General features: G+C 35.7%; 2 protein-coding genes across 2 annotated transcripts; one reads left to right on the forward strand and one right to left on the reverse strand.

Moving 5' to 3' along the window:
- Positions 1-311: 311 nt before the first annotated feature.
- LOC146141638 (uncharacterized) lies at positions 312-12,287 on the reverse strand. The gene is made up of 9 exons (XM_083389755.1): positions 12,162-12,287; positions 10,466-10,612; positions 9,850-9,963; positions 7,815-7,995; positions 6,785-6,881; positions 6,066-6,181; positions 2,873-3,043; positions 2,422-2,573; positions 312-1,042 (listed from the first exon to the last, which is right to left on the reverse strand). The coding sequence occupies exons 1-9, from the start codon at positions 12,208-12,210 to the stop codon at positions 909-911; spliced, it is 1,161 nt and encodes a 386-aa protein (XP_083245881.1). The 5' UTR covers positions 12,211-12,287; the 3' UTR covers positions 312-908.
- Positions 12,288-14,831: 2,544 nt separating this feature from the next.
- On the forward strand, positions 14,832-24,365 carry LOC146141639 (plasminogen-like). The gene is made up of 14 exons (XM_083390220.1): positions 14,832-14,868; positions 15,426-15,534; positions 16,026-16,120; positions 17,163-17,376; positions 18,037-18,170; positions 18,641-18,863; positions 19,034-19,170; positions 19,804-19,899; positions 20,632-20,761; positions 21,454-21,601; positions 22,100-22,214; positions 22,826-22,962; positions 23,656-23,772; positions 24,318-24,365. Exons 1-14 carry the CDS (start codon positions 14,832-14,834, stop codon positions 24,363-24,365), a joined length of 1,740 nt encoding a protein of 579 aa, XP_083246346.1.
- The last annotated feature ends 82 nt before the right edge of the window (positions 24,366-24,447 follow it).

The following is a 24,447-nucleotide window of genomic DNA, read 5'->3' on the forward strand; positions in this document are numbered from 1 at the left end:
TCTCCACCTTTAGTATATTTAGGCAGTTTTAAATCGTACATTGCCTTAAAAAAAGTGACGTACAGTAAATTTAAGTACGAAAATGACTTTAAAGATTGAAGGTATGTCTTGTTGCCGAAAGTATATTAAAAACATATTTTAAGCAATCATACTTGGTAATAGTACGCAAAACAAGTGGCATGTTTATAAAAATAGGACATTTAAAGCTTACCAATGGACCTATATGTCAATAATGATGGAACAAAATTCTATAATACGATGAACAAAATACAGTAATATTGTTTGCTGGTAACAACCAACCACACTTGAAGATATATAATTTTTATTCGCTCAAGACGCAGAATCAGCAAAAACCTGGTGTCACAATATTTGAACAGGATCAAACAAGTCAATTCACAGATATGTCAAATTGAATCAGTAAAATACCAGCTAACAACATGCAGTTTAGCCCGCTGGTCTACTTTAAAAGACAAAGCTTAAAAAAGCGTTTATCTTTAGTAAACTTGTGAAATTTTATGTTTAATAATGCTATTATAGTAAAACAGTGGCACGAAACAATGCATTTATTTGAAAGACATTTTAAAAACGGATATAGAAATTTGTTAATAAATCGCAATTTGCAAAAATGAAGAAACAATCTTCACAACGCAGTCCTAAGAGATGTTTCTCAGTTTTGTCACATTAAAAAAAATAGTGCTGTACCCGCAGTTCGAAAATACCAAATAATTTGTCAAAGATCATTGCAATTTCGAGAAGAAAAAAGTAATAGAACAACATTAAACGGCTTAATCAAGAAGGAATACAACTGATAACACAATACTATTTTATTTAGATTTATCCTGAAATCGCAATAGTATTGCATAAAAGCAAATTAATAATTGTCAAATGTGTGCTTTTGTTTTTAGTTTTTAAAAACTCAGGTTGTCAATTTTATTGTTGAAGGCCAGCCCATCAGTCCATTTTGTTGGAATTGACTTTCCAGATGCCCCAATTGACGCCGCAAGTAATGTTCCAACAACCGAACCACGATGGCAGTTTTCTCCTGGTAAATAAAGAATTAGTCAAAAGCAGTAATGCACTAAGCCAGTGGTTCTCAACCGGGGTGCCATTTTCAACGCTCAAGGGGGCCGAGAGATATTTCAAACTATTTGGGATTTCAATTCTTGCTCTATTGGTAAGCTTTCCAATGCAATTTTTTGTGTTTGAGAAAAGTGGCAATAATTAAAAAGGTTTTATCGACCTTATTGCACAGTTAATGTGTTGTCTCAATTCTAGTTTTCCCAAATTAGACATAAAAAGCATAGTATGTAAAATTATTTAAAGATGCGTGGTTAGAGAATGAAAATTTAAACCAGTGGTTCTCAACATTTTATGCTTCGTGTCCCCCTTTGAAAGCATTGTGTTTAACGTATATATTGTACCCGAACCAGACCTTTATAAACCGGTTTTGAAAAGAAATTTAATCAAACCAGAGCTGAACCGGAACTTTTAAATTGCTCCGAACCGAAACCGGAATGAAACCGGATTTTGAAAAAAAATCCTTGTACCCGAACCGAACCTAAACCAGAAGTAAAACGGTTCCTGTGTAAAACACAAAAATACTACCAAAGAGTTCTTGTTGGAGCATATAATGGTTGGAGGTTGTGCTAAGACGTAGTAATACCATCAAAGCCCATACTGACGTAGGTAAGCATTTTGAACGTTTCGAGTATCCCTTCATGCATTATGGATGCCTACTTACGTAATTACCTACGTTAACAACGACAACGACAATCGAAGGGGATCAACAGCCTGTATCTTAGATAGGAAAGCATACATATGCACAATGTATATTCACAAATGTTTCTGAAATACTGGCTGTTGATGCTTTTCGATGGATGTTATATGTACGGACAAGCTGCAGCAGGAAATGATTCTTAGGTTGATTTTCTTGCCTCCTTCTAAACCTGTGTATTTTAGTCGGTAGGACGACGGCCCCCGCTATGAGGTCGTAGGTTTAAACCTGACTTCAGGCTAGTTTTACAAACAGGATGCAGTAGGGAATGGTACTATGGTTGCTTCTCGACTCGCCCCCTACTAAACCTGTGTAGCTCAGTTGTTAAAAGCGACGGTCCCTGTATGGCGTGCAGTCGTGAGTTTGAACATCACTGCAGGCTAGTTCTACAGACAGGATGCAGCGGGAAACAGTGTTATGGTCGGTTTTCGGATCTCTCCCCTTGAGCCTGTGTATTTTCGTCGGTAAAGCAACAGTCCCTGTATGACAGAATTCGTGAGTTCGAACCTCACTGCAGGCTAGTTGTTTTAGCCTGGTCTTGCTTGTACTACAATCCTGATCAGGCTGACTGATTTCGGTAAAGCCTTTTCGAAGGCACTTTAAAGTGTGTTGAATTAACGATGAGAGTTTATTTGTTAAGCATTTACCTCCTACGTTGACATTTGTTAAAATGCCGGCTTCAAAGTCCTGATGGTAGTATCTGCAAATGTAAAGCAGCAAAGCAAACGAGCTGTTAATGTAGCAAGCGATTCCCAGTTGTCTGCCGATGTCTTGAAATGCACTTAGCTTGTCGGAGGACCTAAAACATTAACCAAAAACATCAGAGATCTAAAAACAGCTCTTCCGGTGCAAAACGGTTTTGTAACAACCGCCTTTCGGGGCAGGAAGATGCCAGGTTACCCACATACGTTGCCTGAAAGAGCTAATAGTTTTATAAGCGTTCAAAAATTAACCTCCTATATTTTTATTTTTACGCTACATGGAGTTTGACTATAAATAAGAAAAAAAAATACGAATAGAAAATTACGACCGTTTGGGCTGTATTATACTTAGAGGTTACGTTATTGACTCAAGTCATTACAACAATGCCAGCTGTACCGTTCCACAGTGGCGTCAAATGACTTGAGCATCGCTTTGGATGGAGGTCCAAGAAACTCAAGGAGTGCTTTTTCCGCCTCTTCTTTGAGCGAAGAGCCTCTCACTACAGAGTGGAGAATGCTGACGTACATTCGAAAGGGTTCAACTATTCCAGATATAGGATGCGTGAGGCTGTTCAGTGGGAGAAAAAATCGCAAATTAAACACGGCTGAAATAACAAGATATCGTTACATTGTGGACCAACAGTGTTGTAATGACGCAAGTCACTGTTTTCAAATAACTTGACTTGACTTACGTCTTTGGGCCAAATAATTTGACTTGGTTTGACTTAAGTGTTTTGGACAAATGGCTTGGGTTGAAAATGGTTTTCATTCGCCTTTTTTTTAATTAGGTTGTTTCTTTCAATTTTACACATAAGCAATTTATTTGTCATATGATAAGTTGATGTTGTTTTTTACTTGTAATATTCCTATAACCGGACAAGTATACACGTTTTCATAAATTAACGTTTTATGAGGGTTTTTTTAACTTGAAATTGACTTGTTCTCATTATGACTTGACTGCGACTGCGACTGAAATTGTTATTAATTCGTAAATACATAATCGCTATTTGTTCGTAAAGACGAATGAATTGACCGGGACTTAAGTCATTTTAAAATTACTTGTTGACAAAACTGTTGACTAGTAAACCCACGTTCCGTCCGTGTGTCATTTGCTATCTATAAAGGTACGCCTGAATTATTGTTTTAACTTTCCTGAAGGAAACCACCACAACTTCCAGCTACGACAGTGCATAATAATTAATAATTAAATACCAATGTGAAAAAATGCAAAGTGGGCAAAGAAAAGAATAAAGCAAAGAGTTTTCATATATTCTTGTATGATAGTGTCAGAGTAGTAACTGCCCACTTTCCCAAAGCGGTAACATAATACTGAAATGTGTACATAAAAATGTGTCGGAGTAAAAGATATGGCTGCTGAAATGTGTCGAAGTAAAATATATGACTGCCGTCATATCTATACGGAACAACGTCAGTGCATATACAAAACAACAAAGTCTGTTATATAGCGGAAATCGAATGCTTTCGCAATTTTCAAAGTAGTAAATAAAAACGCATGTTTTTCTTTCTGTGAAAAAAGACAGCGGATATCTAATTTTAATTATTAAGTGTCACTCACCATCCTGACTAACTAAGGCAATTAATGCAAGATTACCAACACAAGCCAAAAAGTTTTACCAGCTTACCTTGAGTGTACTGTTTAGCTTCATAAAAATGTTTCGCCATACTACGATGTATGATACATTATTCCGATACCCGATATTTCGGACAAAAAGCATTGCGATTCGATACCAAATGACGTCATAACTATACTGAAACAAGCAAATATAGAAAACTAAATGTTCAAAGGTAATTTCTACAGATTTTTGATCCAAACTGTGCTTTAGTGTTCAGAAGTTTAATGACCTAAAATTGTTAAATGCAACCCTTATCAAATTTGGTCGACGGAGCTGATACGGATTTTTTCCGAGATGCAAGATTTTGATTTGGACTTGGCCTAGCGCTCTGGGGCCTCTAGTGGTTTACGTGTTCGTCAGATAATTCGTGATAATAAATAGAAACCAAGAACGGGTGTACCGATACTACTTCTTTACGGGTATCGGTCCCGGTCCGATATTATGACATCCCTATGTGTTATGCAAAATAAATTCAATGTGTATGAACCTTACAATTAAAATTATTAACTAAACCAGGGGCGTGCAACCTGCGGCCCGCGGGACCAAAATATGTGGCCCGCGGAGTGCTTTGGTTTTTGGGCCGTACCGCAAAACACTTAGGTAACTGTTAAATTGTTTGAAACCATATATAGCATGTAAATTTCAGTTTATTACAGTATGAGGTGGGAAGCGATTTACCTAAAATTACCGCCAACAGTCATTTTGACCGTAAAGCAAATTATAATTCCTCCACGATTAAAATCACCTTAAACGATATCCTTTTGTTGAGCTATTGTTTTGAAACAACCATGGAGTTATAGCTGCAGTAGCTGTTTCAGTTAATTACTAGTTTGTTCATAATTTTGATCAAACTTTATAGCAAAATTCCTTGGTTGACGACAGCAGAAAGCGAAAGTAATTCCAAAGTAATTTGACCTGTTAACAAAATAAAACTACAAAAATGTGATTTGGATGCTGTTGCGGAAATTGTACAAGTTGTGTGAAAGTGTTCAAGTTGTGTGAAAGTTGAATGTGTGGATTGCCTTAAGCGCTGCAGTTTGTTTTGTTCTTGAAATGGATTTGAATAGCTACTTGTGGTCCATATAGCAAAAGTATAATAAAGAATGGGGTTAGGTCGTTTTACCTCATTTGAAATGTAATTGTTTTTCAATCAATTTTAATGTTCATGTGAGTTGTAAAAAAATAAACAACTTTCTCTCTGCGCAGCTAAAAATGAGTTTTTTTACCGAAACATCTTGATCTAAATAATTTTTTATAGCTAAGAAAATTTGTTACTTCAAAAAATGCATTGTTCGGTTAAACGTACGTGTGTGAACAATTTTTTGGGCTTTCATGAAATCCTCTCATCGCTCAGAACTGACTAATGCATACCTAGTGAATAAACGGGTTGCCAGCACTTAAATTCAAGTGAACCTAGATAGGGTAGTTGGAAAAGCAAGCCATTCAAAGCTTTCATTAAAGTGATATTAAAACCTTTCCGTTGATTCTCAATAAACTAAAAACGAAACGGTTTAATTTTCGTGGTAGTCATTAAAACTTATAGTCGACGAGATATATGCAAGTGGCCCGTGGTTTAATCCGAATACACATATTTGGCCCGGCAGTATAAAAGGTTGCACACCCCTGAACTATACAGAAGAGAAGACCAACAACATATTAAATCCAAATATGCAGTAAAAACTACGACAGAAAAACATCTTAAATTGTCCTAAATTTGGCGGAATAAGTCGTCAATTAAACGGAATAAGGCCTAAATGGACAAAATAACGCCTAAAACTGTAGGGACAGGGTATGAGACGATCGTCATTTTAGCGCCTCCTTCGTAGTGGTTTTACGTAGTGGGCCTTCAATAGCTCTAAAAATAGTACTTTGGGCAGCGACAAAAAAGTTTGCCGAAAACTGCTATACAATATATTATAAAAGTAAATGTATTTATAAGAGTAAGCAGTCAGTTACCTCAAAAAAGTTTCAGCGATGCTCGTTACTTCCTCCAACGGCCGATCAATGAAGTAAAGAATGATTGGTGTTGGGACAACGAAGGCTCCAATAACCTCCAGCTGTTTATCTGGAGGCTAATACATAAAAAATATAATTTTTAATTTAAATGTAAATATTTCGAGCTTCGCTACCCACTAACACCGCCCGTTAACCGCTCTGAAACCAGAATGATGCACAACTTGTTGATTTGCAAGTCGATACGACTTTGAAACAGTTTCCCGGGGAAATTACGGACTGTACTATCAGTATCAATATTTTTGAAAAATGTCATCCTTTTTTTGTAAAGTAAATTACTGTCCTTTGTACGTTGAGATAAGGTCAAGTCCACTGAACATATCTAACACATTGTTTGGCTTGTCAAATGACAAAAATAATAGGCTTGGCGATGTGAATATGACAGACTAAACTAAACAAAAATCATGTGTTTTAATTCAGTGCCCACGAGCAGATACACATAGATATGTATTTAATACATCAAGTGGGTCAACGACATAATTGCCGTAACTATTATTTGTCAACAACGCTTTTTTCATCCTATACCTTGGCAAAAGTACTTTTTCATCGCTTCGTTGCCCATGAGCAGATACATTCACCAAATAAATTATATTTAATACACCCAGTGGGTTAAATAGGTGCTAGGACGAAATTGCTGTAAATAATATTTATAAATCTTACACCTTGGCAAAAGTACTTTGGGATCGCTTTGTAAGAAATTGATAGAGGTCTTCTTTGTTGGTCGGTTTTCCGTTTTTCACCCAATCAGAAAACAACGATCTATAACAAGTACAAAGGCTTGTTATATTTTTTATATAATTTTGCGATATTATACCAAACCGAAAAAGTTTAGTTTTATGTAGCAGTACATCACAGCCGCAAAGGCCAATACAAATATTTTATTAATATCTGATAACGGCTTGGATTGAAACCATGGCAAAAAGTTAGAAAGAACTAAATCAATAAAAGTAAAAAAACTAAAAATTACAGAAAATTGCTAATTGCGCGAATATACCACATTTTAATACTTTAAAAAAATAAACGTACAAAAAGTAGTCACCTACTACCAAGCGCGGATCATAGATTTTTTTTAAGGAGAGCATCACATTTTTTAGTCATGACGTTACACGTGACGTCATAAAAAGTAACCCTAAAGCACAAAATATTTCGTTATTTTGTTGAAGATTTAGTTCGGGGAAGTTGTTTCTGTATTTACATAAGCTATAGATTACCAATACGATGTCTATTCGCGTAAAGGGGAATGCGCCTTTATATCGTTTAGGTTGCCAAAATTTCAATTTTCGAGGGTGCGAGAATACTAGAAATATAATTCAGATTTTAAATTGATTTTCATTTGCGTAAGTTCAAATAGTAGGCGAATGGCAGTAGGGGAGTCACGTGCCCAGTACCAAATTTCGAATCCGAAAGCAGTAAACTGTAAATTGTAAACGTGCAATGGAAAATGTTGAAATATTTTCCAAACATGTATTATGGGTGGATCAATTATATGACACCGCTATAATTGGACTACGAGGTGAACCCGGAACTCGATAAAATCGCACATTTAACCGGGGTTGAACTCGGGAATTGGGAGTCGGACTCGGGTTTTCAGCAGCCCTATGTACCATGCGATTTTAAATCAGCCCTAAAATATATGCGTACATTAAATCCCTACAGTGTGTTAATGTAATTCTGTTTGAATATAACACAAACCTGTGCCACGATTCTGCATAGGTATCGTTGTGTGAGTCTGGGGTGGTCATGAACTTAATGTAGTCTACAAATATCTGTTTGATCACTTCTTCGTCGCTAGCAGTTGCCTTGCAAGCTACGAGGGTTTCCATAACGCGAAAGGCACAGTGGCAGTTCAAGGTGTTGTCGCCCGCTTGCATACCTGGAAAAGAAATCGCATTTTACGGGTATTTTCTTGTGAATTTTACAATTTAAGATGAAATCAAAAATCTCTTTTTACGTTTTTTTCTCAGAAATTTACAATTTACGACAAAATTAAAAACGAATTTTAGTTTTGTTTAGAAATTTACAATTTAAAATAATATGAAAAATCGCATTTTACATTCTTAAAAATTTACAATTCAAGATGAAATGAAAAATCGCATTTTACGTTTTTCTACTATAAATTCACAATTTATTATGAAATGAAAGATTGTATTTTACAGTTTTTTCTTAGAAATTTTGCAATTTACGATGAAATTAAAAATCTCGCTTTACGGTATTTTTAAAAAAATATTCAATTAACGATAAAATAAAATATAGAACTTACCTTTTTAAAAGAAATTTACAACTTATAATGAAATAAAAAAAACGCATTTTACGCTTTTTCAAGAAATTTACACTTTACGAGGAAATGAAAATTGCATACTACGCGTAACGAAACATACAACTTTTATTGCTAAAATAAAAAAAAATGATTTACAGTTTTCGTTTTCAATCTTCATAAAAACAAATTATATAATTAGCCTTGAAAAATTGACCCTGGTATCCTAATATTGATAAACAATCAAACCTCGAATAGTGAAACTCAATATTTGAAACAAAAAATAGGTAATTTTATTTACGGTTCTAATCCAATTAGGTAGTGTTTTTGAAAATATTCTGGGAAATAAAAACACAGCGTTTATAGTTATATAGTGTACACTTTTATCACGAAAACAACAATATATAATCATTGTCACTTAAATATGACAAAACCCTTTTTTCGTATACGCATGCGCCGCACCAAACTTGAAAAGTAGTAAGGTCGAAAACTGTCGTAAAGTTGAAATATCAATATTAGTCAACCATACGTATTGTTGGTGAATAAATTAATTATTTGACACCCCTATGAGTATTGCTGATTATATAATCCAGTGTATTTAAAACAGGTTCCTCTGGCAATATATATTATTTTCTACCAACGTTTCGGCTTACTATCCGGCAAGCCTTCGTCAGGGACTGACACACAAAGCCAACAAGACACACTTGTTACTTTGTGTCTTGTTGGCTTTGTGTGTCAGTCACTGACGAAGGCTTGCCGGATAGTAAGCCGAAACGTTGGTAGAAAATAATATATATTGCCAGAGGAACCTGTTTTAAATATACTATGCCTGGTAGCAAAAGCATATTTATCTAATCCAGTGGTCGACAAACTTTTTGTCGCGGTCCAAATTGCTCTGTTCAAAGCTATTGAAGGCCCACTACGAAAACCACCGGCGGATTCAGGATATTTGATTTTGAGGTGAAGTATTACACGACGCCTTCATTGCCAAAACACTGCCATGCCGTGAGTAAAACATGTTATAAAACGAATAACACACGCGCGAAAATTTTTGCGTTTACATATAGTTTATAAGTTGGCATTGGTAAAATATATAGTTCGAAACAACCGACAGGCTCTCAGGACCACATTTGGCACGTGGGCCTTTCCAAGCTGAGCGAATTTAAAAATGCTATGCCACACCAAATTTAAAAATTCTATGCCGCACCAACAAAAGTGCAATAAATTTAAGGCTATCACGCGGCCACAACTGCATGATAACACTTAGCTATTCAAAAGTAACTCGCGGCCCACAGCTTGCCCACCACTGATTACATAAATGCGTTAAATACAGGCTGTAGAGTCGGAGTCGGACTCGGGACTGAAGGCAGCCCTGATTTTCAGCAAAACTGATAAACGAAGTGTTATTAATTTCTTCGAAGTCTTTAAAGACTCACATAAAATATAATATATAATATATAATATAAGTTGTACCTTGGTGGTAATGCGAATGGACGGCCGTTTCGCTCCAAGCATTTTCCTTGCCGTGCAAAATCACGTGACCGATGACGGAGGGCGTCGATTTTCCGTCGTCTCTTCCACTTCCACCTTAAGCAACGTTTGTCGATTAAATTTCAAGAAATTGAGGAACGCAAAGCTTGCTGACACTAAGGAGCAAATAGATTGTCGAGTCAGACTCAGAGGCTGTCAAACTGTGCGTCGCGACGCCCTGGTGCGTTGTTTTAATTTTCCAAGGGCCTCGCACAACTCATTACTATAAACTAGTATCGTTTGATTATTTATTATGAATTTTATCAAAACTCGTGGTTTACATTTATCTTGAGTAATGCGAAAATCTTAGTGTGTTATTTGCAGCGAGGTATAGGCCTTTTAGAGCAGTGGTTCTTACCCTTTTTATTTACTGCACCCCTTTCAAATCACCTGAACCTATGACTATAGGACACCATTTTTGTAAAAGACTTGACTTTGACTTGAGTTATTTTTCAAATGACTTAATGGGGACTTAAGTCATTTCAAAATGTTTACAAGACTGGTGTACTACGTTACCGTGGGTCAAAAAACGTGCTACTACAAATACAAAAAAGCAGACCTTTGTTGGACGTGCGAAGAATGCTCGTCGGGTGGTTGTCCTTGGGCCTTTCGTACTTCGAGATCCAGCCTTGGAAATCGCGCTTTATGGCTGGCACGTCGTAATACCAATGTACAGGCATCGAAACAGCGTCGCCGACAAATAAGCCTGATAAAACATAGTTACTTCGAACACTTGTTGAAAGCTGACTGTAAATAGCATTTGCGAAAGCATGCTAATTGCTAGTGTAGGGTTTTAACAAAGCGGAATACTTCTTCAGTTTATGGATCCTAAAATAACGATACAAGGCTGAATTAACTTTTAGGCGAAACAAGCACGTGCTAAGTGCACAAGCATAATGGGCACCACAGAAAGTTTAACAGCCAAAACTGATGCACGTAGATGCACTTTAGTGGCTTCGTCACAAACCTGTCTTAAAAAGAAAAGGCAAATTTGGTTTCGAGTATTATTGCTTTATAAAGTACAAAGCCACATCGCCGTCTCATAACACAAGTTTACCTTTGTGAGAAAGCAAATGAGTTGGGAACACAATGTAAGTCCTTTACAAAGGGTGGATCCATAATATTTGTTTTTGGGTATGCTTGACAATTTTTTAACACAAATTTTCGTCCCAACCTGACGTCATAAAATGATTAATCGTACAATATCTGCTTTTCTCGAGCGAAATGGTGCGCAAATATACAGCTAAAAGGCAGTCTGTTTGCGCAAGCAAAAATCATATATTTGGTTATTTTTGTTATGTATACCAGACGCGTAGGGTACATAAAGGACATTTATGTATTTCTTAAAATAATGACATTTTTGGTTTATAAGAAATTGCACTTTTGTAGTGTTTAGGAGTTTAAAGTAGACAACACTTTATCTTTACATAGCGCCTTTGGGCTGCACAGATTTCCCTTAACGAGCAGAAAAACTTAAAAAACGACAAAACTTTGCAAAAAAACATAGTTTAGGCGGTTTTGGTATGAACGTTTAGCCCACTGAAACAATCGAGTACAACCCTGTTCCAAGAATTGATTGTTTGGCGATGTTTAGCAGAAAAGAATAATTTGAACCCGGGTCAAACGCAGTGCTACAGAGCAAACAAAACCGCTGGTTTATCCAAAGGCAAACAATAAAGCTGTAAGTTTCATGTGGTGTGCCGCAATAGTAATTTAATCCTATTTCGATAATGCCGCCCTAAGGATTATCGATTTAACTCGCAAAGTACGCTTGTTATAAGTTCCAGCTTTCTAATTTCAAGAGAGGTTTTATCGCATGTACTTTTGATTATTTATCGTGCTATAATAATGGCGGTTAGTAATCCAATATTCTCTGAACGATTGTCAAACGCCTTTCACTTTACCAATCAAGCAGTGAAAACGAATGTACAAACGTACTTTATGTTGTGTTACCTTTACTACACAAAATCCAACACCAATCCAATACTGCGAACAATCTATGTTCATGTTCATATGCCCTTAAGATTAAACATGTCCTTAAAAATGATACTGAAAGAGTTGAAGAAAACAATACAATTTTACTCCGGCCTTAACACAGCAGTTACATAACGCACATTATCAAGTTACAGAAATACACCATTGGACGCCAACAACAGTGTTTACAGCAGGTCCAAATTCCCTTAATTGCCCGCGAAACAGCATTCTGTACAACAGCATTTAAAGCAGAAACCAATATTTTCACCAGGTCTACATACCCTTTATTGCCTGCGAAACAGCATTGCGTACAACAGTTGGATCTTTCATTCTGCCAGCAATTTACTTGAGGCAACCAGCTTGAAAGCTAAGCAAGTGTAAAAATTACAGTCAAAGGCAGCAACAGCACAAACGCGTCCGTATTTACAATTGAGCCGGTCTGTGATTACGTAAGGCTGCCTTTTTTCTTTTTTTGTCCACTTGGCAAACAGATCTCTCTTTTCCACTGTACTGCGACAACCTTAGCCATTAGGGTTACATCACAAGCGTTGGAAATTAAAGTTGTATAACAAACCACAACATGCTAGTTATGGTTAAGGCATTGCATAACAACACAATTCTACGCAAAAGGGTTTGTCAGACTATACGAAAATTTTATTTTACGATTGCTTTACATTTTCTAGCAATAAACTACTCTGTCCATGAAGCTAATTGCAAATAATAACAGATTTCAGTTTGGTAAAATCATCAATGAAATTTTTTTTTTATTTCTGTTGTTTTCTTATTCAATATCCATGAATCAGCGATTGTGTGGGAAAATTAGAAAATTGGAATCATTATTTCACCAACTGTAGATTAAATTAATTGGTTGGCATTCGATTGCTTAAAATGTTCGTTGTAACTAGGGCGATGTTTATTTACCTAAAATAGTAGAAGTTTTGACATATGTTTTTGATGCTTTACTAACAACCGGTGGAACACAACAGTTAATTTCTCGGGTTTATGCAAAACTCAGAAAATTCTAAGTTTATATTTTTCGCAAATAAGTAAGACAAACAACTACAAAAATGGCAAGAAAATAAGTTCAGTGATTCTCAAAGTGGGGTCCGCGAGACAATTTTCTGGGACCGCGAAGCACCTAACAAATAATCAACACGACACTTCAAAAGAAAAAAAAAATTGTGCAATAAAATTTTCAGGCAACTTACTTTTCCAAACCAAGCTTAAGACACGCAATGTAAAATAATAACTATGCCGTACATAGGCATAATGTTTTTTTTGACAAACGAAAAAAAGCCAAACTTAGGCTCGAAATATGTGCGAAGTGACATTACGCTAACGTAATTCAAACGTGTTTTCGCTCGTCATCACAAGCTACGATTATTTTTCATTCACGTGATTGCATGCTTTGAGTTGAATTGTGCATTGTGGCGTAATAATGTTGCGTTGTGCTCCAGAAAATTACGATCCATTCACAATAAAATGTTCCAGTGTCAATCTGCATTTTCGGCACTACTTTTCATTAAGCCAAAAGCTGGAAACCAGTTGGATGTGATTCACGATTATTGCATTGTTCAAAACGGAACCAAACATAGCCGAGCTGATAACAAAGAAGCAAGTGCACCCTTCCCGTTAATACCATTAAAGCAACGTGTTATTTTGTGTTTATTTATGTATATTTTGAAGGGGACCGTTGCGTTATTTTTTTTTTTAATTCTGAAAACCACTGGGCTAGTTATTTAGAACATTGTGGTGTGATCAGTAGTTGATATACAAGTTGAAAAAAGTCACAGCAAAATACTGTTCAATGCATTTCTTCAAATAAAAGCAAATTTAGTCCGAAACATTCTTTTTTTTTTATTTTGTGATGGACATCCGATTCCTTTAAACTTTCATCGTTCTTGACCAGAAATGCTTTGGGGACTTCCCCGCTATCGGGATCCGGCACTCCGATAATTGCAGCGTCAGTGACATTTGGATGAGTCAGCAGTAATTTCTCTAGTTCGGCTGGAACTACCTTCAATGAACACATGTAAAATATCATTAAGTAAGTATTTGTCCGACTCGCTATGCTTGCGTATAAACCTATTTGTAATTGTAGGTTGAGTTTAGACGTTTATAGAATTCTTAAAATATTCCATCATTTGTAATTTAAGATTTGGGTTTATCGTAGATTTGGGTTTATCGTACTAGCTGAAGCACAAACCAAGTTCAATCGGAACCTAACGTGATGTGTGGTTCATTCTGTAAGTTCGCGTATAAATGCTCCAAAGAAGATATTGCACGTTTAAAATGCTGTTGGCTGTAATTCAAAACTAAATTTAAATAAAAATATTAAACCGAACGACAATTGTAAAACTTCACTACAGTTTTTTGGTAGTTTTGTAAACGATTTTCACTTAAAACAAGTTTAACAAATTTGACACAATGTGTAAATGTTGACTTTTGTTTCAAGTCAAAAAAAATCGCCCTATAGTTATAACCTTACTTTTTTGCCAAGTATAACGTTTATTGCTTGAATTAATGAAAGGTGATTAACGAAATGCAGATGTAACTCTGGGTAATTTCGGAGGATGTATATTTCTAGTGAGTTACGCCCACGCAGTTGTTAGAAAAACAATACGTTTTAATGTGCCGTGGCGCGATTTCAATTGCACGGCTCGGGAATTTACAAACAGACTTTAGACATTAGAAGCTTAAAAAAACTCATAACGTCGATTCTCACAGTTAGTTTCAAACAAGAAACAGCCGAAACGAATTTCGGCCACTTATCAAAATACTTAATGCGGCAGACGGCAATTATCGACAGGGAATAATCTTTTGTTATTTCTGGCGTTCGATTGTCTTCGATTGAATGGGCGTCTGCATTCTTTGCCCGCCTACCTGTATAAAACCTAGGGGCGCGCATGCATCTTCATAACAAGTGTTGAAAGTACAACAGTGAACAAGACATGGCAAAGATGCTTCAACTGATCGTTTTGTGTCTCGGTAAGTAAAGTTCGATCTAAAATGTAATGTTTTTGCGTTAAAATTGTACTGTTTCCTCGCAGACCTGGACAACTAAACAATTCTAGTTTTCTAATTTTCAATCAATTAGAGCAAAATGCGACTAATTCTAATCTAATTTGTAGATTGCTTGTGTGTAATTCTAGTTCTAATCTACTTTGGATTTGACCAAAAGTGCTATTTTGTCCAACTGCATTTCAGTGTAAAGCGTGCGCTATGGTAAAACGTATGAAAATCCACATTTCTAACAGAATAAATTGCGATTTAAACTAAATTAATTGTGTATCATAAAACTTAATTCTTGTTTAAATTCTAGTTTATATTCTGGTTTTCAAAGATCCAACAATTCAAATTCTAATCTAATTCGAGAAAACTGAAATACTCCAATTTTATTTCTCATCTTACTTTAAAAAGTTAAAATAAATCTAGTTTCGTAATTTCTAGAGCAAGACAGAAGTGTCGTGTGTTTTCTAACTTTGCATTCTAGCATCACGCAGTGTATTAGGTGTAGGCAATAATATCAAAACTGTCATTTAAAGGCCTACGCTCGACGTTCGGAATGGACGACGTTATGATGTCTGGAGTTTGGACAACTTGGTCAAACTGGGAGACCTGCTCGCAAACGTGCGGAACTGGAGTCGAATACAAGTAAGTTGTAAAATAAATTTAGAAACTAAATGAACCTTAGTCATTACAGCTACCGTTGGCTAATACAGATTTTCACAAGGATGACTAGGACATAAATCCATGTGTGTCGTTAGTTATTCAGCCGACTAAACCCTTTTTAATTAACATAATGCAATGAACAAGATCAAAATTATTAATTTCCTATCTATCTTCGCTAAACTACTGAAACCAATAAAGAATTAAATTACGAAGTAGATATCTTAAGCTCTTTATTTCACAATAAAATTTTACATTTTTTTACGGTTTCTAATTAGAAACAAGATGTTAGATTTATTAGAAAATAATGTAAGCCAACACTTGTTATCTAAAATTGCTAAACTGTTGAAATCAATTAACTTAAATTAACAGCAAATTATCTGCGTTAAACACTTATGCAATAATATTCCCCCATTTTTTTTGACAAAAACAATCGACATTTTTACAAAATTAATAGCGTCATTTTTCTGTTTTAGAACACGTAATTGCACCGATGGAATCGCAGGTCGCGGCGGTTGCAGTGGCTCTTATTGGGAAGCAAGGAGGTGCAACCAGCACCCGTGCCCAACAGGTTAGTAAATAGATAGGGATGTCCGATAATATCGGTTCGGAGCCGATACCCGATTCCAAGTAGAATTGGTACTCGTCCGATACTAGGGTGGTTTCGGTGCCGATCCGATAACAAAATGAAATGGGAATTTCATCCGTGACTTTTGTTTCACAATAAAAACTAAAAACAGAGTTTCCTTAAAAGGTAAATTTATCACACTATAGCAAGTTAACCACCAGAGTTAACATACCTTTATACAAAACAAATTTCGGCCTAATAACCTGCAAAAAATGACCTCTAAACGTTTCAATTTTTTGGTTTGTTAAAGTATAGTAATGACGCCATAAGGTATCGGTTAAGATCGCAATACATTTGTGCAACATATCGTGTATCTGTAACGAAATAAAATGTCAAGTATAAGGCATCCCTAATAATAAGAATGTCCGATATTATGGAAGCACTCTCCCCTCTTTTAAAGGACCTTTACTCAAATTGTGCTAAACAATCAATTTCAGTAGCGGCCTAGCGCATTACATATCAAGAAATTTAAATTTTGCTTTGTGAAACACAAATTCACGGCGATTACAGCCAGTGATTAACGCGTGAAGCGTGCGAGATTTAACAAAACCTTTGCGGTAAATAACATTCCGAAAGTCGAAACGATGCACTTGCCATGTTAGAATGAAAAAAAGCAAATTTTTTCCACATTTGCTTTTAAGCGCTTTTATGCAGACTTGTTAAAGATGCAAATAAAATTCATGAGTTGGGAGTTGTTAACCTAAATTTTGAAATCTAACATACTAAAACACGTTTGCACAATACAAATACTTATCTGTTCCCTTCGTTTTTTCTGCAAACGTCTGTGCATTCTGTTCTGTGAACAAATTAAACACTTAACAAGTGCCTTATATTAATTTAGCAACACACATGTTGTCTGACTTTTAGGTAACATTCAAGAACTAATAGGAAATTTTTGGAATCACACATTACTTTCAAATCCAAAAAAGGCTGCAGCAAAGTATCGACCAACAAAACTTGATCGTAATCGATATTTTCCCGCCAGAAACAAAACCGGCTGCTGACGTAGTCTCTGACGTCACAGAAGGCTCAGGCGACCCGAACGAAGTGACGTCACGTCCCTCTGACGTCAGCAACAACACCGGAATCTCGTGTTTCGAAAACGGGAAGGCTGTCGACTACAGGGGGACATTGTTTCACACCCGCTCGGGATACACTTGCCAGAAATGGACAGATCGACAGCCGCACTACCATACATTGTGAGTGTTTTTCTTTGCTCAAAATCAATGAAACGCAAAACTGTGAAAACATATTTTCTTATACAATGCAAAAAAATATTTTTCTCGTACAAAGTGCTCTATGTTAACTCAAGATTCTAAAGTGACATTTCGTATAAGAAAAGTAAACGATGATGTCTTTAGAATAGATGTTTTTTCTAATTACGTTTTTCGTTTAAAATTCTACGCGTTTCCTATAAAATATTCATGTAGAAAAATAAATATTTTTATAAAAAAAAATTTTTTTGTCTAAAATTCTAATCGTTTATTATAAACTATATATTTGGAAAGATAAATTGTTTTTTTTTAATTTTTACCGTTATTAAGTTATATCTGTTAATAACTGAATAATATTAAAATAAGGTTGTAAGGGAATATTCATCCCCGGTAGTGTAAATTTTAAAGGGTTTGATGACAAAAAATTTGTTTAAAATTTGCTCCACCAGGCAATATATCAATAGATAGAAATCCCTTTTCTGCGGTCAACTTAATTAACCCTGGGAGTTGACACCTGCTGCATCAACCTCGGCTTATACCTTCATTTACACCAGGATAGCGATTCTATCTATTAGGGATTGGCTAAAACAAATCCCAAACGATTTTATTAGCTGGTGTTTAAGCTTGTTATTTATTTTAATCCAGCACACCACAGCGTTACCCCAACAAAGGTCTCGGCGTTCACAACTTTTGCCGCAGCCCTGACGGTGACCACACCCCTTGGTGCTTTACGACCAATCGATACAAGAGATGGGAATTTTGCAGTGTTCCAGTATGCGGTAAGTATAAGAAATAGTCTGGACTCCAGTCATAGTTTCTTACAGTATTGTAATGACTTAGGTAAAGTGCACCTAAGCTTTTTCATTAAATGACTTTACAGTTTTCGGGCAAATGATTTTACTTGATTTAAAGAAGTCTAAAAAGGTCGTGAGTTAAAACGAAGTTTTTTCATTAAGCATTTTTTATAAAATTGGGTGATTTATCTTAATTTTTTTACATCAGCTAATTTGCTTACTGTATAATGTGTTTTTTTATAATTAATTGTTAAATTATCGTAATTAGACGAGCTTTCCAATTTTAGTTTAACGTTTAATTTTTGTGGCAAAGATTTGACTGCGACTTGACTTTTTATTTATTCAAAAAGACTTATTTAAGTTTTTTTACGAATTACTTGAATGGGACTTAAGTCATTTCAAAACTACTTGTGTAAAACACTGTGCAATAGGTTTATGTTTGCCTTACATTACAGCTATTACCACAACACCCAAACCAACCACTACAAAAGCAACAACAACAACAACAGCAACTACTACTACAACTAGTACAGCGGCGGTAACCGTTGCACCCACCAACTCCCCGGTCGGTTGTTTTAACCCCCAAGCCCCAACGGAGTACAGAGGCACCCAATCGTTTACGAGCGGAGGAATTAAGTGCCAAGTGTGGGATTCGTTCCAGCCACACGCCCATATTTAGTAAGTAAAATTGTAGTTTCAAGGATAGGTATTTTTAAGCCTGCTCTTTGGAGTCAGGTGAATACAACAAACGTGTAAGGGAATTAAGCAGCCGTCGGCCTCGCTTTAAGGGCCAGCAGCGCCTTACTTACCCGTAGCAACACACCTTTAACGCTAAATTGATATTGCAGCACCTCGTCGCGATTTCCCAACAAAGGTCTTGGAAGCCACAACTTCTGCCGCAATCCTGACGGCGACATCAAGCCGTGGTGCTTTACAACCAATCCGGGTATCAACTGGGCTTATTGCGATGTGCCTGTTTGCCCACGTAAGTTACATATATTCGCTTTTCAAAAGGGCTAACTTCTAACAGCAATGGAGTTAATCAGAGTTTATAACAACAACTGAATTACAAGAAAAAATTGTAATTATAAGCAAATAAAAAATAAAAATAAAATAATAAAAAGGAACAAAGAGTTACATTGATAAAATTTTTGTATTTTAAATAATAAAACAGATAATGAACTTTAGAAAACACATGTCTATAGCAGCAACCTGTAACTAAGTTTCAACAATAAGCAGTAACTTATTGCCAACTTGTAATAGTACTGGTAATCGATAAAGTTGTAAAAAGTTCGAGCAAATCTTTACATTTTGACTCGGTTTGGCTGAATGACTAAGATTGAGTAGCTAAAGACAATCACAAGCATTTAATTACTTTTTACATTTAATAAAAGTTCATTTTGGAAACATTAATAGACCTATTGTAGGTCAATAACAAAATAAAGGTTACAAATTCGATTGGGATAAATTATATAACCTTATCTTTGTTATATACTTGTAATAATAAGGCACAAGTTCAAGCAAAATCATTTACGTTGCGATTCGGCTTGGCCAAATAACTAAGGCCGGGTAGCTAAGAATAACCACAAGCATTTAAATACATTTTTTATCTAATTAGAATCGACAGCGCGTCCAAACCCAACAACCACGCCGACAACCTGCGGAAGGACTTTTGAAACCCTGGCACTCGATTTGCCCTTTCGAATTGTCGGAGGTAGGTTGAACTTCTGCCGTCCCAGTCATTTTACTTTAGCGACACCCAATGGCAAGGCAAACGCTATTTTTCTAGCCGTTAGGTGGCACTGTTGTAATACAGGTTATAAAAAACTTGCAGCGCATTTTTAAGTACAATTATTTATTTCAGCAATATACTCTAGCAAAGGTAGCAATTCAGGTCAGACACAATTAACAGATCTTAAAAGATATATGTATATATATATTGCCAACAAAGGCATCGTCAGTATATCTTAATTCAAATGAATTCATTCAAAAAAATATATATTTATATCTTTGAAGATCTGTTAATTGTGTCTGACCTGAATTGCTAGCTTTGCTAAAGTATTTTGCTGTTACTGATCAGGAATTAAGGTCGACATTTTTCTTGCAAGGGTCAGGGTGATTTCTATTATCACATATTGACTGCAACAATTATTTACTTAACAACTTAACCATTTTTTAAGATTTATTTTTTATATTGTTTGCTACGTTTTTCGCTTTATTGTCTAAATATCATTACCTGGTTTGGTAAGTTGGTATGTAAGTCAATGACCAACCGTAAATTGCACTGTTTTTGCAAAGTTGTAGACTTTTATGCAGTGTAGCCTAATAACCAGTGTATTTACACCAGTGTGCTTAGCAATTAGAAACTTCTCTAAAACAAACTCGTTCTTTTAACTGGAGTTGTATGCTCATATCCTTCATTTATTAAGGCATTATATTTGTTTAGGAATCGAAGCGAACCCAGGAAGTCTTCCGTGGCAAGTCTCATTGCGTCGAAGTTCAAGCAACGGTCATTTCTGCGGGGGATCCATAATTAGCTCAAGATGGGTTATCACCGCTGCCCACTGCATTTCAAGGTACCATCAATGTTTAGTTTAGAAAACAGCTAATAAATTTAACCGATAAATCGTATTAAAATCTTGACAAGCTTTCGCACAGCCGTTTTTTGTCAGGTCAAAGTAGAAACCTTGCCAAGATTTAAATACAATTTGGTGTTAAACAGTCGTTAAGAAATAGACAAACACAGCTACAATCAAAGAGTGCTAATTTTGGTACGACTGTTGATTAATGTTTACAGATAACAGTTGCACAAATCCTACGCCTGTTTTTTTTTAAATCTCTTAGCAATGTTGTTTAATATGGACAACTGTAAGCTAAATTAAAATTTAAAACAACCTGTCCTTATTGTCTCTTCGAATAAAAGACAAACAAAAAAGATGTTAATCGATTTAGCACACCCTCGATTGTCAAAAGTTTTTTACTTATTTTATAACAGCTAATGTTAAAATTGTGTACCACTTGAACTTTGCGGATAAAACATATATTATTTTATTGCGATGGTTCAGTAGATTTCAGCAATCAATTGACGAAAGACTAAATTAAATAAACATATTCAACATGTTTACAATTTATTTATTGCGATAGGTATTGCATATTTTAGCAATCATCACCAATGACTAAATATCCTACACTTCTGACCATGCTAAATAAATATTTTCAGAACATATATATGCCTTTTATTTATTACGATGTTTGTTGAACATTGCAGCAATCTACCCAGCGCTTATTTCGGTTATGTGGGAAAGCATCAAAAATACCAAAGAGACCCAACTGAACTGAAGATCTACTTCTCGCAAATCTTCCGGCACGCCGGATTTAACTCTTTTTCGTTGATCAACGACATCACACTACTTAAGGTAAATTTTATAGGTTATATAGCTTGTACTTTGCCTAACCGTTGCATAAGTCACAACTGTTGTAATTAGAGTAACCGTTTGTTGGGAATTTAAACCTTAACTTCCGGGCTTCCGGGGTATTGATTCTTCTTGGTTTGTTTAGAAAACTTGCAAAGAATAATTTTCAAAATGAGAGGCGAACTAGAAAAGAACCGATTAAGCTTAAAATATTTAAACTAAATTACATTGTTTAGTATCACTGAATACTGCACCTATACACCAAAAATGGCATCATCATGTCTGCCAAAAAAACAATTATTGGAAGATATATTTGGAATTTTATGATATGGATAAATCATTATTAACTAGAAGTATTCAAACAAGCATAGATCTTTAACCAAACAATAACAATACTAATAATATTTAACCAAAGCCTACCAAAGCATTTCTCATGCGGAAAGTTTATCTTACTAATTAAGCTGTTATCGATAATAAGCGTATATGAAATGTTCTCAACAGACTACGCAAGACATCCCATTTACCGAACGTATCCAGCCAATCTGTCTTCCCCAGCAGTATAAACCAGCAGAAGACGGTCGCATCACCATGGTGTCCGGTTGGGGAACCACCCAGGGTGAGAATATTGTCATGTGGTGTCAATGCAATTTCTATGAGTCTGTTTTAAATGTCAGTTTAAAGTTCGGGGATTTTAAGTTTTAATGTGTATTTATACTGGCCGTTGTTTTGTCAAGCCGCCACGCTAAGGATAAATCTGTTAATTATGGCACATTTCGCACTTGTTACTAGTTTACCTGAACCTTAAAAAAGCACGACAGTCACATAAATATTATTCCACATTGTCAAATAAATTCCGGGTTAATGTTTTGTTATGACACATCTAAGTTTTGAGAGCACCCGATGTTGTTAAAACAACAAATTTGCCAACGTCAATTGGGAATATCCAATAATATCGCATATGAGCCAACAACGATAACGCCACCATTATATGGTAGACAAGACGCTTTCGAAACGGCTTATCAAAATCTTGCATACTATTAAGATATTACCGGTACACAAAATGCCTTCAGAAAGACTACTATATAATGGGTGCCGTTATTGTTGGCCAGTACGACTCCACATGGGCTGTGAAGACAGAATACACACTGTGTATCAGTTGATGATTATTCCTGTTCAATATTTAGTCAAGATCTCTTAGATTTTTAACCATTCGCTTAATGACAACAGGAACTGGATCTTCACTCGTGCTTCGCCAAGCCAGCGTACCCATTATCGCACAGGATAAATGTAAATCGATGATTGACGGCGTTCTGGACGGGATGGTCTGCGCGGGTTACGAAGATGGTGGTCGCGATTCCTGCCAGGTAAAATAAGAACTGCCGCTGCTACAAACATTTTGAGAACAGTGTACTATATAGCGCACTTATTTTTACTGAAATGCCTCTGTTGTAAACAAGTCATTTTGAAATGAACACAGTCCCAGTCAAATCATTTTTGAAAGAACTTGAGTCCAAGTCAAATCATTTTTGAAAGAACTTCTAAGTCTAAGTCTAAGTCAAGTCTTAGCAAAAAATAGCAAGTAAATTCACAATCCAAGTCATTGGTTGGCCAATCGAAGTCACAGTCAAGTTTTTATCAAAAAAACTCCAAGTCAAATCATAAAAAATAAAACGATAAACTTTTTTTAAATTATTAAACTCGTCCGATTATAATTATATGAACAAATGCACAAAAAAATTTCGTGCTAAAATTGAGATAAATAGTTTAACATATTAATAAAAGTTGAATAAAAACACTTATTTTCAATCATATTAATTTGACTTAATTGCTTAAGTCCACGTTAAGTCATTTGCCAAAAGACTCAAGTCAAGTGAAGTATTTTAACCGAAACGATGTACGTCAAGTTAAGGCGGTTGAAACAATGACTTAAATGCACTTAGGTAAAGTCATGACAACACCGTATACACAACTAGTCCCACGCACTAATATAAAAGCTAGGATGTTCCGAACTCCTATAGAGTTTATATCCACGGCCTTTGAATTTGATTTGTTTGCAGGGAGATAGTGGCGGACCCCTTGCCGGCCGAAACGATGCCGATAACTTCGAATTGGTTGGAATCGTATCTTGGGGTTACGGATGCGCCGAAGCAAATAAACCAGGTGTATACACTCAGGTAAGTCGCTAAGCACTTGATCTACTAACTTAGAAATGAAAAACGCCACAAACAAGTTGTCGGAACCAGGTAGATTTGCATTTGTCTAAATACTCTGTAAGCTATCCAAGGACTAACCTAATTTATTTTATTGTACGGCCTCTTTTAATTTATTGAACTTTCGGGACTCTTCCGGTTTAACAATTGCAAACGAACCTTTATTTGATGTTGAAAATTAGAAAAGATGTATTCAAAATGTTCAAAATGCTACCTACTGAATGTGCTTTGATAATTTTACTACGTGTAACTAAAACTCCAACCATTGTACTCAATATGGGTAGATGAATTATATGACATTAGTATGAGTGGATTGCTAAAAAAACACCTGGTTTTTTGGACTGGTTAATTTTTTGTCCGGAGTCAGGTTATTTTTAACCAAGTTTGCAGTCGTGGTAGCTTCCACAAGAAAGCCCCTAGCTAGCCTATTGGCACCAAACGTATAGATTAGTGCTGAAAGCCTGTTGTTCTTTTTAAAGTTAATTTAATCGATTGTTTTCCATTTTTAGACGTCCTACTTTCTACCATGGATCAATGGAATTATGAACAACAACTGAGAACCGTTTCTTAAGTGGCGCAAAGATTTACCGAGACAATCAATTGCGAAACTACGCTGACTTTTATTATTTTTTATTTGTT

The sequence above is a fragment of the Ascidiella aspersa genome, chromosome 5 (assembly GCF_963924565.1).
Source record: "Ascidiella aspersa chromosome 5, kaAscAspe10.2, whole genome shotgun sequence".
NCBI lineage: Eukaryota > Metazoa > Chordata > Ascidiacea > Phlebobranchia > Ascidiidae > Ascidiella > Ascidiella aspersa.

Coding starts and splice junctions, on each gene's coding strand:
- LOC146141638 (XM_083389755.1), bottom strand. CDS start 12,210: ATGAAAGATCCAACTGTTGTACGCAATGCTGTTTCGCAGGCAATAAAG. Junction 10,613..12,161: donor TGTTTCGCAGGCAATAAAGG/GTATGTAGACCT, acceptor ATGTTTTATCAG/GCTTATTTGTCGGCGACGCT. Junction 2,574..2,872: donor TTTGACGCCACTGTGGAACG/GTACAGCTGGCA, acceptor TTAATGTTTTAG/GTCCTCCGACAAGCTAAGTG.
- LOC146141639 (XM_083390220.1), top strand. CDS start 14,832: ATGGCAAAGATGCTTCAACTGATCGTTTTGTGTCTCG. Junction 14,869..15,425: donor ACTGATCGTTTTGTGTCTCG/GTAAGTAAAGTT, acceptor TGTCATTTAAAG/GCCTACGCTCGACGTTCGGA. Junction 21,602..22,099: donor ACGACATCACACTACTTAAG/GTAAATTTTATA, acceptor TGTTCTCAACAG/ACTACGCAAGACATCCCATT.